The following is a 17,764-nucleotide window of genomic DNA, read 5'->3' on the forward strand; positions in this document are numbered from 1 at the left end:
TCGGCCCAGTAGCTACCCCCACCACCACGATTTGCCCGCGAAACATCTGTTTACTGCTATCAAGTGAGTCCAGCGTCCATAGAATTACGTTTATATTTTTTTGTGGTCACTGAGTGAGTCGATGGAGTCGATCACCGATCACACACTGACACACAACGATCAGTATTGAGGTTAGTTCAGTGAGTAGTGTGGGCCTACACACCCTCAATGCTCAATGGTTTATTTGAATAGTACAAGTGATTTTGTACAAGTTGAACAGTACTGTGTTGCATTGTCTCGTAAATCTACTCTTATAGAATTTAGTTTATAAAATTGTTGTACAACAACTTAAGATATACAGTTATACTGGACTGATTTTATTAATCAATGGGTCATTAGAAAGCTAACTTCCTAAAAATGTGTTCTATCAGAATTACATTTACATTATTTACTTCCACCATGGTCCAGTCAAGTACCGGGAGAGTTGAACAAATCAACAACTGGGCCTAGTAACTGGGCCGAATAACTCGTCTGACATACTCGACCCGTGTAAATCAGGCTCAAGTATTTCTCTGGCTCTCGAGTGAGTCAATTGCTCCCTTTGTTCACTAGTTGCACAAATAACTATTGCCTCCCCTGAGGGTATTCCTGCCAGCGCTCATGTTTACGTCAACCAGTCGTATCTAAGATTGGATTTAATTTAGAAAATATGTAAAATCAGACGATAGATGAAAATAGCTCATTTGCCATAATACACTGGTTGGACTGGTTGGAGTTCGCCAGGGTCTACAGTATCGGGATGTGCCTGTGGCTCAAATGCAGGAAAACCTAAATCTCCATGATCTTCGGGCGAGGCGCTGTGCATCTGATATGGTCTTCCTCTCCAAGCTCGTAACCGGGTTGATTGATTGTCCTGCCTTGCTGTCTGAAGTAGACATTCGTGTTCCATCTGGTACAAGATCCCAGGATCTATTCGGAAGGAGGCACTATGCACGTGGATACCAGTACCATGGACCCCTTGCAAGGATGCTTCGAAATGGGAATGTCTTCTGTGCCACTTTCGACATCTTCACAGACAGCCAAAAGACAATCCGGAAGAGGGTACTGGCTGACTTCCACCGCTCATCATAGTACCACCCAAAATCACGGTTATTATATTTGTTTCAAACCAATGAATGTTTTCTCTCTTTTTACAAATCTTGTTTTCTTTGTTATTGTTGAAATTATATTTACTGTTATTGTTGAAATTCATATATTTATTGTTATTGTTAAAACTCATATATTTATTGTTATTATTTAAACTCATATATTTATTGTTTGTTGTTCATTTATATTTTCACTTACTATTCTTGTTTTTTGTTCTTGTTCATTGGTTGTTGTTTAAAGTTTTGCTTTGTGTACGTCCATTTTGATACTGCTGAAATTGTATTATTTACTAAACTTACTGCATGTCATTTTGTCAAAAATACTTTTGTATGTATATGTTTAAGTTAGAATAAGTCATCTTATACAACATATTATTGTAAATTGGTTCTTGACCGTTGGAAGGTAAAAATAAAAATAAATAAATAAAAAATACACTGAACTACAGTTAGAGTTACCCTGAAGCTACATAGAACTTTAACCAGCATACTTTTTTCAGGAAAAACACGAAGAAGTTTGAATAAAAATTTTTGTTTGTCAATTGTCAATTTACCAGACAAACATAACCTTAAAAACTCAAAATAAGTTTTATCCTTATCCTCCCTTGAAACCCTTGTAACTTAGCTATATATATTTTCAGAAATGCCAAAAATAATTAAAATTGGGCCCAGTACAAAGTATGTAGGAAAAACACTGTGGGAAATTCTAGGAAACTTGAGAAACTTAGGGGTAGGAAGAATCGTGAGGCGCAGCATTTATGAGAGGTATCCTGAACCTACCTACTATAGAATTCTCAAAGTTGATACACTTCCTCCTCCTCAGGTAATGAGTATACTATATTAGTTAATTCCATTAACTATAGGTAGTAATGCGGAGTTTCTACTAGTCCATAACTAATAGTATTTTGAACTGATAGGGGTTTTTTTAGAGGGCCTGACTTACAAGTATCCATGGGATAGCGATTGCATCACAGTTGGAACAGCTTATTGTGCACCCTCATTTACAAGTCCTCATTCTCAGTCAAATCACAGGTCCTTTGTGAACCATGACATCCTTTCGACTATAGTAGGCTAACCTGTTCTTCCCTTTGATCTCCAGTCGATAGGCCAAGGAATCTCATACGCAGACCTTGTAGGGCTGGGCACATAAATATCACGTGGAAGGCTGTCTCTTCCTCCTCTCCACATTTCCTACATAAAAGGCCTTCAACTTGAATTCCCATCTTGTGTAGATGTCCGCGGAGTATCCAATGGCCGCTGATGAAGCCAACCACCTTCCACAGGGTCTTCCTATTCAGCCCAAGGGCATATGCCGCTATCGCACCAGTAGGTGTCTGCAGCATTCTCTTTGACTGTACGTTGCCTTCTGTTCTTTCCCAGCTCTTTCCCAACTGATAGGCTGGATCAACATTTTTTGGTCTGCACCGTTGGCATTTTTAAAAGGAGTTGGAACAGAGAGTATGGACCTTTTCCGTTAGGCCTAATTCACTACCACAGAATCAAATTGTTTAGTTGAACCAGCTGATTAGATTCTTTAATGCCATTTAAAGTAGGTACGGTACTCATAAGGTTAACATGGGTAACTACAGAGCCACTGGGGTGGAGCCCGAAAGGATTTTTGAGATAAGAATATGCCTAAATGTTTTAAATCGGGAATGTGAGCTATAAACATGCCAAATTTCAGCCCAATCCATCTAGTAGTTTATGCGTGATTGAGCAACACACAAACTCACAAACTTTTAGATTTATAAAATTAGTAAGTTAGGCCTAGTATAAGATAAGATATAATGTTGTTAAAAGTGTAATCTACAATGTTTAATAGATAGCCTACTTTTTACTTTAATACTTTTGGTACTTTACTGTTAAGGGGAACATTCATTATTATCGATGATTTCTTTTCGATATATCGATATTTTTGTTTTCCTTTACGGTCCATATTCTATCTGTTTTAATATCTTCAAACGCGTTTAAATTACAGACAGACAGACATAGAAAATATTTCTAAGTTATTCTTGGTTCAATTACCTAGTTATTGAGTTATAGCTCGTATTAGAGAATAGGATTGAGAACTAATCTTGTTTAGGCAAAAAAAATAGCCTATTTAAGAAATAAAACTATTCTAAACTAACCTAACATAACTAACCAAACTTGCTGTAGGCTAATTAAGTTACCGTTCAAAATTCCGTTCGGTAACAGAAAAGGCAAATGGGGAATAGGCTATCAAACAGAATTTTGTTACAGGAAGTTTAGTTAGTTAGGTTAGTTTAGAACAGTTTCATTTCAATATTATATTTTTTTTTATTGTTTGTTGATACTGAAAAATATTTACCTACTAGAGAACCCGTGCGGCTCAATGAGCCGCATAGTATGAAACATAACGCCGAGGAAAACTTTATGCTTAAATTCAAGTAATTGTAGCTACATCTTAGAGTTGTTTAAAAACATGTTAGAAAATAATTTTAAATATCTCTGTTTGCGTCGTCAATGTTCACCTACATTATTTCTGCTCTCAGTTTTAATTGATAACTTCTAATTAATGCTAAACGATCTGCTTCGATTTGAGTTAAAATGTTGCAACAAAGTTTTTCCAGCATTGAGAATTGAAGAAAACTGTTGCCTTAGACCTACTGATAACCTGTGTTTAGTAATTTAAGTTGGGTAATTTCATTTCTTTGATTTGATACATCCCCTAATCAAACGAATTTTCTTCGTGGAGAACCCTGAAAAGTGAGGTGATATCAACCATTTCATGTGCTCCATTTTTTGCCAACTGGACTGTCATAATCTGCTTTGAATAGGCTAAAGCAGCAACACCATTGAATGTTGGTTAACATATTTTAACGTGTTGTCTGCCAGTATCACGTTTTTCAGTTGTCGAAATAGGTTGGATAACTCTTGTAGTTATACGATTTGGATAGCAATTTTCATATTCTCTTTTTGAACAGTGTATATTATTTGCCTTTCCTAAATCATAAAAATAAACTTGACTGTAACAACTCGATCGTTGAATACATAAACACTAATTCCTTCACTTATGTTTGGTCTAATATTGCCCCTAAAACTTTCAATAGCAAATGAGTTGTTGAAACTTCTTATTTTTGACTTGACATGTCTGGATTGTGTAGGTAAATTCTACTAAATGTTTTGAAATATCTTGTTTTGTCAGTGTCAGAAGTAAATATTTTTTGCATGCATTCATTTGATCGGACATTAGGCAAGTTTACTTTACCACCGTGACAACACTATGTGCTTCGTATATCTTTTCACTTCCAAAGTGAGTTGCATAGCAGAACCATCGATGTGTAGCATAACTGGCAAATATTATTCATATCACCAAGTGAATGTGTATCTGGATGGGTGTCTGTTAGACCAGGCCTCTCTATTTCTACTCTCCTCATATGCATATTTGAGCATATTCCTCAAGTATTTAGGAAAAAGTATTTAGGATGGCTCATTTTTCTAATGGCTTATCATTAATGGTAGCTTATCATTAAATAATGTGTTCAAATGATCTCAATGCCCAGTAGCCTGACCCAGGCTTAGCAAGACTTTTTTACACCATGTAAAGGTTGTTGATCCTTTAATACGGTTTTTTATGGCGACCATTCATAGTAGGTATTTTAAGCCAAGTATGTATGGAGATGAGTGTAGGATGAGTGGCGCGATCTTGTAGTCTTGTTAGTGACTAAGGCCGACATTCTTTAGATACAGCTGTTAATTAAATAAATAATCGTATCTTATTATTAATTGTCTCCTACTCACGTTTTCAATATTTCTTCTTTGAACTTGAGGTATTTTCTGTTCTTCCTACAAAACTGATTACCGGTTTAACTTGGTCTTAACCTACTCAATATTAAAAAACATTAATATTTACTCGTAAAAAGCTAAGGAGTTTCTTTTTATAAACAGCTGTTTTTGTTTTTAAATTTGTTCTATGTATTTCTTGGGGAAAACCCAAACTTTGAGAGGGTCTCACGCCCTTAAGAGTAGGAATTTCAAAGTTCTAAAACCTTATTGCAAAACTACATATTGAGACGAATCGTTTGACACCTTAAACATTGAAATTGGCCCACAAATAAGGGAGGAGTTGCGTTAACAAAAACGGCTTCACGTATTATATATATAGATACTAGGGGAAACCCGTCGAAATCGACGGTTACTTTCAAGGCTTACGTTAATTCATCTAACTGCGATGAATTGGGTGAAATATACATATTTTGAGCATTTAACATTGCTCAAAAAGTAATAAGTGTAAAAACAATAACAATATTGCGTTAGTTGCCAAATTTGGTTGTTCATTCAATGATTAAAATATTTCCTATCCTGTACGTCATCGGAGTTATTATTAGTATGTTAGGTATATGGTATCTCTTCCTTTGGTAGAACCTTTAAATAGTATTTAAATCGTATTGGTGGATCTTGTAGTTTAACACTTCCGCGACTTCATCAGTGTTTGAGAAAAAATATCTGTTTGTTGAGAAGACACGTTCTAACTTCAAAGGGAGGTATATCCGTTACAGTGTAAGTTTGATTTTCCTTCGTCACGTAGCGTCAGTTCATATCGTACTTCTCTGCCAATGAATGAACCCTCTAGCATAGTTTTGAGAAATTGACTGTGGGGTTACTGATAAAGCTGGAATTCTTTGACATGGGGGATGTCAGTTAGTTGTCTCGGCCTTATCAATAACATAAAGTTGTCAACATAATCTCTCTACGGCATGTTAGGTGTAGTGGAATACATGAAGTAAAGTTGGCTTTTATTCTTGAACTGTTAGGGGCCTCCTAGTTCATATGATCTTGGTGGCTTCATTGACAATAAATAATGCAAATGACATAGCAATGGAACATTTCCAAAAAGCAAAAATACTGTAAAATGGCTGTTAAAATACTTTAATCCTTTAATACGTTTTTTTATGGCGACCATTCATAGTAGGTATTTTAAGCCAAGTATGTATGGAGATGAGTGTAGGATGAGTGGCGCGATCTTGTAGTCTTGTTAGTGACTAAGGCCGACATTCTTTAGATACAGCTGTTAATTAATAGCCCATACAGCGAATGGCAACCAAGGGACCTAAAGTTTATAGTTGAATTGGAACCATTTGTTTTGCATTGGTATTTATGAATTGGTATAATTATCAGGATAGCACTGCGGGTAGTCGTAGTACTCACTCGTGCGGACGTTAATCCACACCAGGGAGTATCGCATCCATAGTGCATTCCTATAAATATCCACAATTCGTGACCTCCTAGTAGCTGTATTACAGGACGACGCCACCCGTCCCAGTCAAAGGATTATGTGATCTAGTTTAAAAGGAATATGACCTTTCTGTCATGAATGTAGCTGCTTAAATAGTATTTTCTCTTTGTACCATATTTTACAGCCAAAATGTCGTGTTATTTTCAATAATGTTACTAATTCAGTGCGCCAAAGTCCACAATATAGGCAGGTGCAAATAATTTGTCAAGATAGGTACCATTTTAGGCAATGTTTTTAAGTTTGGATTTTATTAGACACAATAAGAGCAGATATTTCTACATAAATATTTGATATTTTGTAGAATAATATGATAAAATGTAGGCAAAAGTGGCGAAAAAGGCACACACCAACCCGTACAATAGATATAAGATAGTTCAATAAGAAATAATTTAAGAATTGCTGTGATAAAAGGATTTTCCACTGATTTCGTAATGGAACGTTATATTGCAAAACATGGCATGATAAAGAAGAAAATCAATTTTAAAATCAGAAAATAACATTGCAAATACTTATTTGTAGAATTCAACTCTCAATAAATATGTGTTGTTTGAAATACAATTTTAAAATGAACAGCTGTTTCATTAAAATTATTATTCTCATGGCCAAAATGTAAACAACTTTGTGGAGGGATCTTTAAAGGCTTCTGGGGCAGAGTCCTGAGGGATTTTGCTTAGTTTATCTTTTGATAACTCATCTACATACCAAGACCTTTCTTTGGACACCTCTACCAAGTTTCTACGCCCAACCGTTCTCTCAAATTAGTGGGGACAAAGTTTCCAATCAAATATTTAGATTCCCCGATGTTAATCTTATGGGAGAAACTCCAACTTTGATGGCCTGTGGGGCAAAGCCCGAGGATTTTTACTACATGAATTGGTGAAAGGGGGCGTCTACACAAAAAATACTTTATTTTGACACGTCGTTTGTAAAAATCCGTCCATTATTAACGGAGGAGTAGTGTTTTGTAGAAATCGCCTTCACGTATTATATATAAGGATAGATTTATCGTAGATGTCAGCTGATAAGTTTCATTAAAAAAGGTTCAACCTTTTTTTATTTTTTTAAATATATTTTTAACAGTATGCGAAGATTTTCCCTGTGACGCTCACGATGAGAGAAAAAAGGTTTTAAAGGAACATGCTTGCCTATTAATATATGGATAGAGCTACAAAACAAGATATATAGATGGATAATATATAGATAGAGACACAAAGATACTGGGCATTACAATAATTTGAACACATTAATCAGTAATATGTTACCCCTCAGGGGGTAGACCTAAGCTGGATTTTCTTACGCGCGGAAGCGGAGAGCGGAGAGAGGAACGCGGAGAGCGGAAAAGAAATTAAAATGGCATTCTGCTCCGCTTCTAGGATAACAGTAACATTAAATTACCTAAGACAAGTGGAGTCCGCTCTCCGCTCCCGTTCCTTGGAAAACCCGGCTCTACATACATACTATGTTTACATTTAAGATTTTCTTCTGACTCCTAGCAGGTCGTTCCCCTGAGGAGGTAGCTTATCATTAAATAATGTGTTCAAATGATCTCAATGCCCAGTAGCCTGACCCAGGCTTAGCAAGACTTTTTTACACCATGTATAGATATTGCCCATGTTACTTATTTGTACTAGCTTCAGTGAATTTATTTGGGATTGATTGCAGAAAACAGATGATGCCAGAAAAGTACGAGCTTATACAGAAAGAGTTTTCAGGGGAAGGAAGTTTGAAAAGATTTATGAAATATGCCAAGAATCCTGGGCGCCCGATTTCACTTTGGTTCCAAAATCAGAAGAAAAGGCTTTATTAGAAAAAGCAGAAGCGTCAGTATATCTTAATAAGAAAACTGTCCCACAAACAATTTCCTTTCCACCACTGTTAAAGGTAAGTCTATAGAAAGATTAAATGAAATACTATTTCTAATGTTATCAACACACTGTGTTGTTAAGAAAAACATCAATAGCGTATATCATGTTACACAGTTTCATAATATATAAGTAGCCAGCTTAAATTCTTACTGAAAATGGTGTAAGCACCTGGTTCTGGTAAACTCCTATTTTGCCATCAGCCACTAGTTTCGCCTCTAAATCTGAGCCATCTTTAGGCATCCTCCACTGAAGACTATCAAATAGGATTTACATGAACACTTTGAATCGGCAGAAGTTTAGTCTATACTGGGTTACAATTCAAATCGTTGATTTTATTATTATAACTAAACATAGTTGTTGTTTACTTATGGATATATATCTTGATAGTGGTTTCTGGATGAACTGTTCAGTAACGAATCTTAAATATTTCTATTGATTGATAAACTCAAGTAGGTAGTTAATCAATTTATTTATTTAATCGTAGGAACTAATAATCCAAGACAGAAAGGCAAGGGGACTTCCTGTTGATGAGGAACCTCGCATGAAGCTGGTGATTCGGGAGGAAGAGGACCAGTTATACAGAATAACACAGGATGGCGAAGCTCCGTCAGTGAACTACGACGGAGGGAAAGGCACACCTAAGACACCCCAACTATACGAGATACCTCAACTTTTCAAAGAGAAGCTTAATTTGTCTTGAACATTGTTGCATTGTGCTATTAGTTATTTTCTATATTTTGTTTTGAAATAAATTTTGTTTGAAAATATTTTCAGTGGTTTTTTAAATACCAAAGTATAACACTGTATGTACTGGTCATCTAAATGAAAGGGACTTTACAGTATTTCCGTGTGATATGACTGTACGTAGTGCGTATCACACTTTTACCACCGACTTACTTGGAAGATATGTGCCAAGATTTTGGTATCTACACTTGACTGTACATTTGTCTTGTTATAGCATGCTGTACACTAAACGTTCCTCAACTCCTGATACCTGCATATATCTCTGCTTCCCGTCGTCATGGTTATCAGTCATAACTGGTTTAGATAGGATAATCAGAACTCTGATGATTTAGGATATGGAAGTCATACATATTAGTTTACGGGCATTCTAAGTCAAGGGCCTCAAAAATGATGTAGTTAAAAAAGTTTAATTTTTTCATCCACCAAATTGAAATCGACAATGACACAATTTTACTTAGATCATAATATGGACTATGTATTTTGGCACAAGAAGAAGTAAGTGCCTCCTCCTCTTTCGAGCTACGATTTGGTCAAAACATCATTACTAAAACAAACTGCACAGTGTGTCAATACACTCTTAAATTGTGAGATGATTAAGTGCATTCAAGTTTACTTAGACATCACAACCCAAGGTTTACAACTACAGTATATAGAATTATAGATGTATGACAAAGGAAATTGAAAAGTCAGAGATTTGTTCTAAATGTTAACTAACTAACTGGTGTAAGTTAGTTTTGTCTACACACCTTTCACTGATAATGGGAATTTATTGCAAATAATGTATAAAATAATGCATCTAAGGAAGAGCTTAACAATATTAATTGGTGTGAATTTTCAAGAATAATGTTTTTATACATTACATATAAACTGAAACTGACGTGGTAAGGACAATTTACTTCCTTCCTGTTTCATAAAAAAAAAATATTATTATTTTGATTGCGATGCAAACAGTTCTATCCAAATAAAAGCAATTAAAATTACCATCCACTACCTATTTGTTTTAGAAATGTGTACGCTGTACGGTAACAGTATATTTTCATAACAAGAATAGAAAGTGAGTTATTACATATTATTTGAGACCATGTTTGAAGTGCTATTAACTAGTATCGAGCACTTTTAATGGTTGAGAATATAGACCCACTCGTGTTTTGAACGTTAATTTTCGCTTCACTACAAAGCCAAATATTTTCTTAATTAAAACAGACATTGAATATTTCTTGAATATTACAGTTAGGAGCATTACAAAACTCATAGCATTTTCAGGTTATTCTTTTAATTTAAATTAATATTAATATAACATACGGTTTTGGTTGTCGGAAATTAAAACGGTTGACAAAACAATAACAAATTTTTTTTTTTAACGTCGGCAAAATCCAAAAAAGATAGTCGACATTACTTTTGCATAGTAAACATTCGTTTTCCTTACAAATCAATGTGATGATGAATTTTTGCAGGTGATAAACATGACATCTTTTTAAACATCAGAAAACAGGTAATTTCACAGTAGTGTAGCAAAAATACATTTCTTGAACATGAGAAATCCAATTTAGTTAGAATTAAACTTGTTGGATCAAAGATTAAATCATAAAAAATAAGGATGGGGGGGTCATTTATAGGGAATAAATCATAAACTGGATTATTCTGTTTCAGTTAAAAAGATTTTATAAAATAAAAATATGATAAAAATGCTTAATTTATTGATTTTACTACAAATATTTAATTCTAACAACAAATAATTAAAAATCCATACTATAGTTATTTGTGTAACTATAGTTCGGCCGCTTAGAAAGCGACCTCCTCCAGCATTAATTTAGCATTAGCGCGCTGGTCGTTTTCTAAGCGGCCAAACTATAGTGAGCAAAGTGGCACTTTGCTGCACACAAGAGCAACTTTTACGGAATGATCTTGAGTGCAGCAAAGGCCTTTTGCACTCGTGTTACACATTATATTTTTCCTACAGTCACTATAAAGCAAATAAATAATTAGTTTTTCAAACACTATACAACACTTTTTTAGGTTAAGCTGGCAACACAAATAGGTGCCCAATAGAAAGTAGTCCCCGGTCCGAATCACTCCGCTATTTGTTCCTCGACAAGCAATGTGCTCCGCGACTTGAGAAAATAGTTCCGTATATTTTTGTAATTTGCAGTGGTTACCGCGCCTAAAAAAATGCTTTAAAGGTATTTTCTTGTTTATTAAGATCGTAGGAATGTTTTAATAACGTTTAAAAGAAAAGTCCAGAAAGTAAGTGATGCCAACCCATTTCCAAGCGTTCACAGATTAAGTGCATAATAGAACCACACTGTTTTGTGTTGTTTCGTTGGAATCCTGATGTGCGCCAAAGTATAAACCGTACGATAAAGTATAAATATGCAGCAATTAGCAGCTTTCTGTAATCTGTACTATAAACAGTACAAGGAAGCCAACTTTGTCAGGTGACTGTAGGAAAAAGAATTTACTACACTTACACTTAGTCCTGAACATTGAATGCAACAAAGGCACTGGTTAACTAAATTGAGTTTTATAAAAACAATTTATTTACATTACAATATTTTTTTGAGATGTTGGCGTTTTGCTTATAAAAATAATAAATATGTTTTTACAAACTAACGACATATAAAAATGGTAGCTTGGCTACACTGATATCATGTGTGTTTAGTTTCAATTCAAAACTCAAATGATTATCCTGTTGGACTAGTCACAATGAATACATAAATCATTCGTTATGACATATTACAGTCTCTGATGACTTAATTCCAATTTATCATAGAATGGTTCAAGTTACGTCCAGAAAGATAAATAATGTGTAACGCTGAATTTGTCTTCAAGACCTTTACAATAAATAATAATAGAGCTGTTTGTATAACTAATTTATAACATACATTTCAAAATTAACAAAACTAACCTAATTAAAAAAAAAAAAAAAAATTTTTATAATATACATTTTTAACTTAAAAACTATCCTAATAAAAATAGATTACAATTAAAGTCCAACCAAGGTTGTTGGCAGCAGTAAAACTCAGTATTGTTCCCAAAAAATGTCGATCCAAAGGTCCACTATTGGTATCTATCTATAGGTATCTATTGGTTTCATGATAAATCAAAGTATTTTTATTATGATCATCTTTCTAGGACCAGACATAGAATGAGTCAAATTCCAATGCTCAAGCCCACCAACCTGCAAGACATTTTTATGACAAAACAGTATGTTATGTATCTTAAGATTTTTTCCTGGCTGCTCATTGCTAGAAACCAGTTCCTTTCAGCCAGCTGCAATACATTGGTATTCATTTCAAGCTTGCATATGAATTAAGAAAGTTTATTACACTATACATACAAGCATCCCGTGTTGTCTTCACCTGCAGGTGTAATGTAAAGTAATCAAAATCAGAAATATAGGTCTAACTCCACAGATTGGCGTTTTTCCAAGATCCATTTCTTATTTTGTTATGAGGATGACATTTTACATCACTTATTCATCATGGACACTCTTGGTGCGGGCATGAAGCCGGGCCGCTTGGTAGGAGGAAGAGTCCGGTTCGGTTGCAACGTGTTGTGATTTCCACTAGCGGTTGCTCGATAACTGCTTGAGCCAGAGCCACTAGAGGGGTTAGCCCTACTGTTGCTAGCACCTCTAACATTCTTAGATTTCGTTGTTTTCCATTTCTTCTTGCGTGGATTAAACTTTCTATTCCTGAAACAGTTTCTGAGTTAAATATACTGTGGCAAACTTTGATCTAAATAAAAATAAACGGTATAAGCAATCTGACACATACTTTCTCCCGTTAGCTTGTAAAAATCCTTCATCATTTTATGGGGAAAATCACAAAAGTTGCAATAACTTTTGAACCGTAATTTTTACAGCAAAGGGTGTCTTTTCCCTATTTTGTTTAGAATTATAAGGGCCATAAATTACTAATTTTAATCAAAACCGGTAAAAAAAAATCTGATTATGGGAAAATAATATAGGTTATAATATCTTTAGAATTAGAACCCTAATTTTTACAACAATGGGAGTTATACCATTTTGTTCAGAATTCAAAGGGCTATAACATGCAAAAAATTTATCAAAATGGTTTAGGCCATTTCCGAGAAAATTCTATCTTTCTGTTATTTTATGGGTTTTATGGAAAAATCTCCATCAAAAATGCCTGGAGATGCAATGGATTAATACCTAAATACAAAATTTCATAAAAATCGAACTTATAGGTGTGGTCTGTAGCTCTACAAACATCCACACACACACACACGGATATCACTTCGAAAACCACTTTTTTCCACATAAAAAAAAGTGTATACCACTCAATCCACTCAAACTCAAAAATTTTGAGGAAAACAATTTTTCTGAATATACTATGGTATAGGGGAGAACTCAAATCACTGTGTATACAAAAATAGTTCTTTTTCAACTACAGCTGAGCTTTACAAAAATCGTCTGTTTCCAATCCCTCCAAAGATGATGTTGCCTGTCATAAACATAAGTTTTCATGCTCCAAAAAATACTTTGCCTGTACAAAACAGACTTTTTCATGTCTCAAACCGAAACCAACAATCTTCCCCATTTAGCTTAACAGAGCACTAATCTATGTATTCTTTTGAAACAAGAAATATCGTTCTACAGTAGACTCCCTCTTAAGAATCCGGACTTCTCGGGACCGAGGCCAGTCCGGATAACGGTTTTTCCGGTTAAACCGACGTCCTCAAAAACTTGTTAAGTAACCCAAATATTTGACTTAAATTTAGGAGAGAATTGTATTTAGACATGTGATCACTGGTCTCAAATCTTTCCCACGAGAACAGTCGTTTCAGTACTACCCACTTCCTGCCGATCTAGTCCGGTTAAACCGATGTCCGGTTAAAAGGTGTCCGGATAAGAGGGAGTCTACTGTAACAGCTAACTTCAAAATAAATAGCAAAACTTACTATTGAAAGTGTACTATTTAAAGAGTAGTTTTAAAGAGTACTAGGTTATGGAATAATGTTTTTTTATTATTAATCACCAAGAAGCTTTGTGTGATTATTTTCATTGTGATGGAAAGTATTGTCACTACTCGACATTATTTTCCATTCCGGGGCTCGAAAGTTATTTCTTGCGCTCTGCTTTTCCTCACTCGTAAACCACTATCTTGCCATAAATGGGTTACTTTCAGGACGAGTAGTGAAATAAACTATTAAAGTTAGGTAATAATGCAATTACTTTTCAACACTGGCTTCAAAAGGAGACATTCTTATATATTCTAACCTCATTGCAAATAATGCTGCATCTATTGGTCCAGCAAAACAACATAAGCATCACATTTACTATTATTAATAAATTAAAGTATGATTTCTTTCAAAAGGTCAAAATTGGCAGCATTATAGGTCCACATTCTAGGGTTTTGTTTTAGCACTTTCAATGAACAAAAAAACGCTGTGTTTGAATCTGCTAGTGTCTACACCAGAATATAGAAGCGCTGCGTTCACTGGCTGGCGGGCTAGGCCAGACTTGTGGAAAGGGAAGAACTGACTTCACTACACAGTTGCTAACTACTGATTATATGAACAAGTGAAATGTTAACTTTAGAAAAACTACAGCGGAGCTCAGGGAAATTGCAGGTAAATCCCCAAAGATATACCTGCAAAGGCAGAATTCAACTTCTAAATTTTGACAAAAGCGTTTTTAATAGAGTGGTGTTGTATGTATTTTAAGGGAAGGTGAAATAGAAATAAATCATTCAGACACGTATCACTGATACAAAACTTTTGGGTACTGAAGTAGGCTACACATCCCATCCATATGGATTTTTAATTCAAATACAACATAGTGAAATGAGCTGTTTACAGCAAATGCTACAGTCTACATTTTGTTTTCTGCCTAAGTTTTTGTTACTGAGATAGTTGATGTGAAATAAAAGATGCTACAGCTTACAAAAAGTTGTCCAATCAGTTTGACTTAAAAAGGTGGACAAATTCAACTGAAACTAGTAGTTTCAGCACACTTTGTTGGTGGGCTTGATTCAAAAACTGGTGACAGCATAGGAATGGAAAGTCAAACTACCAATTCTCAAGACTGACACTTACTTCATCTTGGCGGCATATGGAGCAATGTAGGATCCTGCCGGAGAGTCTTCTGTAGAGGATTTTCTTCGTTTTGAAGGGCCGTTGTGTGGCCTGAAGGACGTAGGAGACAAAGATCTCTTCTTCTTTGGTTCGACAAAATCTATAAAATATCCATGATTAATTTTTACCTAGTTTTTACTTTAAAAAGGTATACTAGGGAGGAGCTAGCACAGCTCATTGTCTAATTAATCTTAAAAACAGGATTTTTTGAGAGGATAGCAGGCTTACCTGAATGGGAAAGAGTCCAAACTGGCACAGGAAACACAAAACATAACTTTACACTATATACACAAAACATTAGAATATTTCACTGTCACTGACAGCATTTTCAACTAAGGAAGAGAGAGTTTTTTAGATGTCCAAAATGGTGGCCAGTGAGTTGTTGAGTCAGTGTTGCCAATAGTAGAATTCAAAAAACACATTTTCAGTTTATCTTATATGCACTATATATATATGAATAAATATGTAAGCCTGCTAGTTGGGTTGGATTTTGAAGTGGAGTGGGTTAGATGAAAGGTATTATCTAAGGTTTAGGTTTGGGGGTTGTCTAGACTTAGTAAACCATTGGTAGGACAGTTCCCATCTTCTAAGTTGTGACTGGTTACATTGAGGAGGTAGTGATTTGACTATTTTGGTTGTAAAGCAGTCATTGAAACTAGGGTTGTTGTGGCTCTGGGCATGTTGTACAACTGGTTTGTCTTTGTATCCAGTAGATACATCTTGTCTATGGCCATTCATCCTGGTTCTGAGGATGAAACCAAAATCTCCAATCTCTCTTGGTCTTTGTGTTGGTGTTTGAGTAAGATAGAAAGATGCCTTCAGGACCTAACAGTGTTAGCTTGAGGGTAAATTGCTGCCAGTGCTAATCCTGCTATGATATCTGAAGTCTCAGGAAAAATAGGTCTATGCCTACAGGGGTTTTAAACTAATTTATTATTATTTTTTAAATAAAACTCCAAACCTTTAGTGTTTAGTTACTTAATAAAGACTGCTTTCTGACAATTTAAATTGGTCTATTCTGATAGGTACTTCTATAATCTAAAAATATGAAAGGTTGGCAGGAACAACATCAAATTTAACTCTATCCAATGGTGTGCATTAATTGGAATTTGCTATTTAACAAACTAGTCAAGTTACCTATATGGCATTTAAAATTAATGCAGTCAAAAATGTATAAAGTTAAGGAATGCAAATGAAATAAACTCACAAACTAAAACCACCTTCAATTTACAACAATAACTACAATAATTGTTCTTATACTCACTTAGCTTATTTCTCTCCTCCGCATATTTGCTTGTGATTTTAAGCAAATCTTTGCCATATTTTTCATAGTTAGCATGTGTCACACCGATAATCTTCAACATTTCCTCTCTGGTTTCAGGTAATTTCAGAGACATTCCTTTTAGAGACTGAAATTAAAAAAGAAAATAAAATAACCATGCTTTCATTAACTATCAACATTGGTTTTGAATATTATTGAAGATCCCCATCTTATAGTAAAATCTGGAACATTTTTATGAGTCTGACTACGTTTGGGTATGCTGATGTCAACTGGCTGTTTTTCTTTTATTTTTCTGTAAATTTTACATAGGCTTGATACAATTTACACTTAGGTTATAATACCTGAAGACAAGTTAGTTACAGTAACTTATTAATTAGTATATCATCTATTGAATTGGTTAGAACTTTCTTAATGTTGATAAAATTAAAATAGTGAGAAAGAAATAATAAATATCAAAACACAGTCGGTTCAAACCAGAACAAATCATACCTCAAAGTTGTTTTCAGCTAATCTACAAGCATGACTATTCTTAAAGGGAGTATACAAGTAAGTAAATAACACATCTTACAAAACAATTTTTTTTGTATTTTAGTTGTCGAGTTAATAATTGAACAAAATTAGAGAGTTAAATAGTCGTCAGAAGATAGCCATGTCGTTGAACCATTGACGATACAACCTGGCCTTTTGGAAGTATTGCAGCAATCCATCTGCGGGCGAGCTACTATTCAACTGAGTTAATTCTTCCAAAACAAAAACGTTAGCCACTGTTTTTACCAATTCAATGACACAGTCATCTCCTGAAGATGACCCAACAGTCTCAGGTTGGATGTACATGATGCCTGTACCTGTATGTTCATGATGGTGTTTGTGTTGACTCCGCTGACCTCTGCGATGGCCGTTACGACATCCATCAGCTCACTGAAGCACTGCTCATGTATCGCATCCATCTCACTCATAGCCTCATTGCCCTCCGCTGGGTTCACAACTGAACTCTTCCTGGCAAGCTTGCGTATGGAGAACTCAACCTGCAAGCATTCACTCATTGACAAATAAAATAACACTCTTTCACCTGCAATATGTCCTGAGGATCAATTGCCTCACTCGAGAGAAATCCTTACTCACGAGCCATAGGCCAGTGAGGAATGGTTTCTCGAGTGAGGCAATTGCACTTAGCACTCGAGTTGTACATTATATTTTTCCTACGGTTCCCATAAAACAAATAAATTGGTAAAGAAAGGTAACATATTTTTACACAGAAGTGAACTTTTAATATGACATTTAATGTGATGACAAATACAACAGTACAACAGCTGACCAGCTGATTTACAGCCAGTGCTGCCAACGTATTTCGCGCGCATACAACCTTGTCTGCATGTTACGCGCTCACTATTTCGTG

The 17,764-nt window shown here is 35.1% G+C and overlaps 2 protein-coding genes across 2 annotated transcripts in view; one reads left to right on the top strand and one right to left on the bottom strand.

The window, feature by feature from the left end:
- Window positions 1-1,673: 1,673 nt before the first annotated feature.
- Window positions 1,674-8,986, top strand: LOC129004076 (28S ribosomal protein S34, mitochondrial-like). The gene is made up of 3 exons (XM_054432464.1): window positions 1,674-1,944; window positions 8,041-8,259; window positions 8,728-8,986. The coding sequence occupies exons 1-3, from the start codon at window positions 1,765-1,767 to the stop codon at window positions 8,941-8,943; spliced, it is 615 nt and encodes a 204-aa protein (XP_054288439.1). The 5' UTR covers window positions 1,674-1,764; the 3' UTR covers window positions 8,944-8,986.
- Window positions 8,987-12,341: 3,355 nt separating this feature from the next.
- Window positions 12,342-17,764, bottom strand: part of LOC129003759 (uncharacterized) — a 34,586-nt gene continuing 29,163 nt past the window's right edge. Inside the window, exons 20-23 of the mRNA XM_054432054.1 lie at window positions 17,214-17,393; window positions 16,351-16,495; window positions 15,048-15,186; window positions 12,342-12,681 (exon numbers count right to left, since the gene is read on the bottom strand). Coding sequence (XP_054288029.1) covers window positions 12,456-12,681; window positions 15,048-15,186; window positions 16,351-16,495; window positions 17,214-17,393 — 690 coding nt within the window. The 3' untranslated portion in view covers window positions 12,342-12,455. The remainder of the gene's footprint in view (window positions 12,682-15,047; window positions 15,187-16,350; window positions 16,496-17,213; window positions 17,394-17,764) is intronic.

This window comes from Macrosteles quadrilineatus, unplaced genomic scaffold, assembly GCF_028750875.1.
Source record: "Macrosteles quadrilineatus isolate MER2022 unplaced genomic scaffold, UCM_ALF_1.0 Scaffold_9__3_contigs__length_116548681, whole genome shotgun sequence".
Classification (NCBI taxonomy): domain Eukaryota; kingdom Metazoa; phylum Arthropoda; class Insecta; order Hemiptera; family Cicadellidae; genus Macrosteles; species Macrosteles quadrilineatus.

Bases quoted from the DNA above. Each gene is read 5' to 3' on its own strand.
- LOC129004076 (XM_054432464.1), top strand. From the start codon at position 1,765: ATGCCAAAAATAATTAAAATTGGGCCCAGTACAAAGTATGTAGGAAAA. The intron at 1,945-8,040 runs GTAATGAGTATA...GATTGATTGCAG, and splicing joins ATACACTTCCTCCTCCTCAG to AAAACAGATGATGCCAGAAA. The intron at 8,260-8,727 runs GTAAGTCTATAG...ATTTAATCGTAG, and splicing joins CCTTTCCACCACTGTTAAAG to GAACTAATAATCCAAGACAG.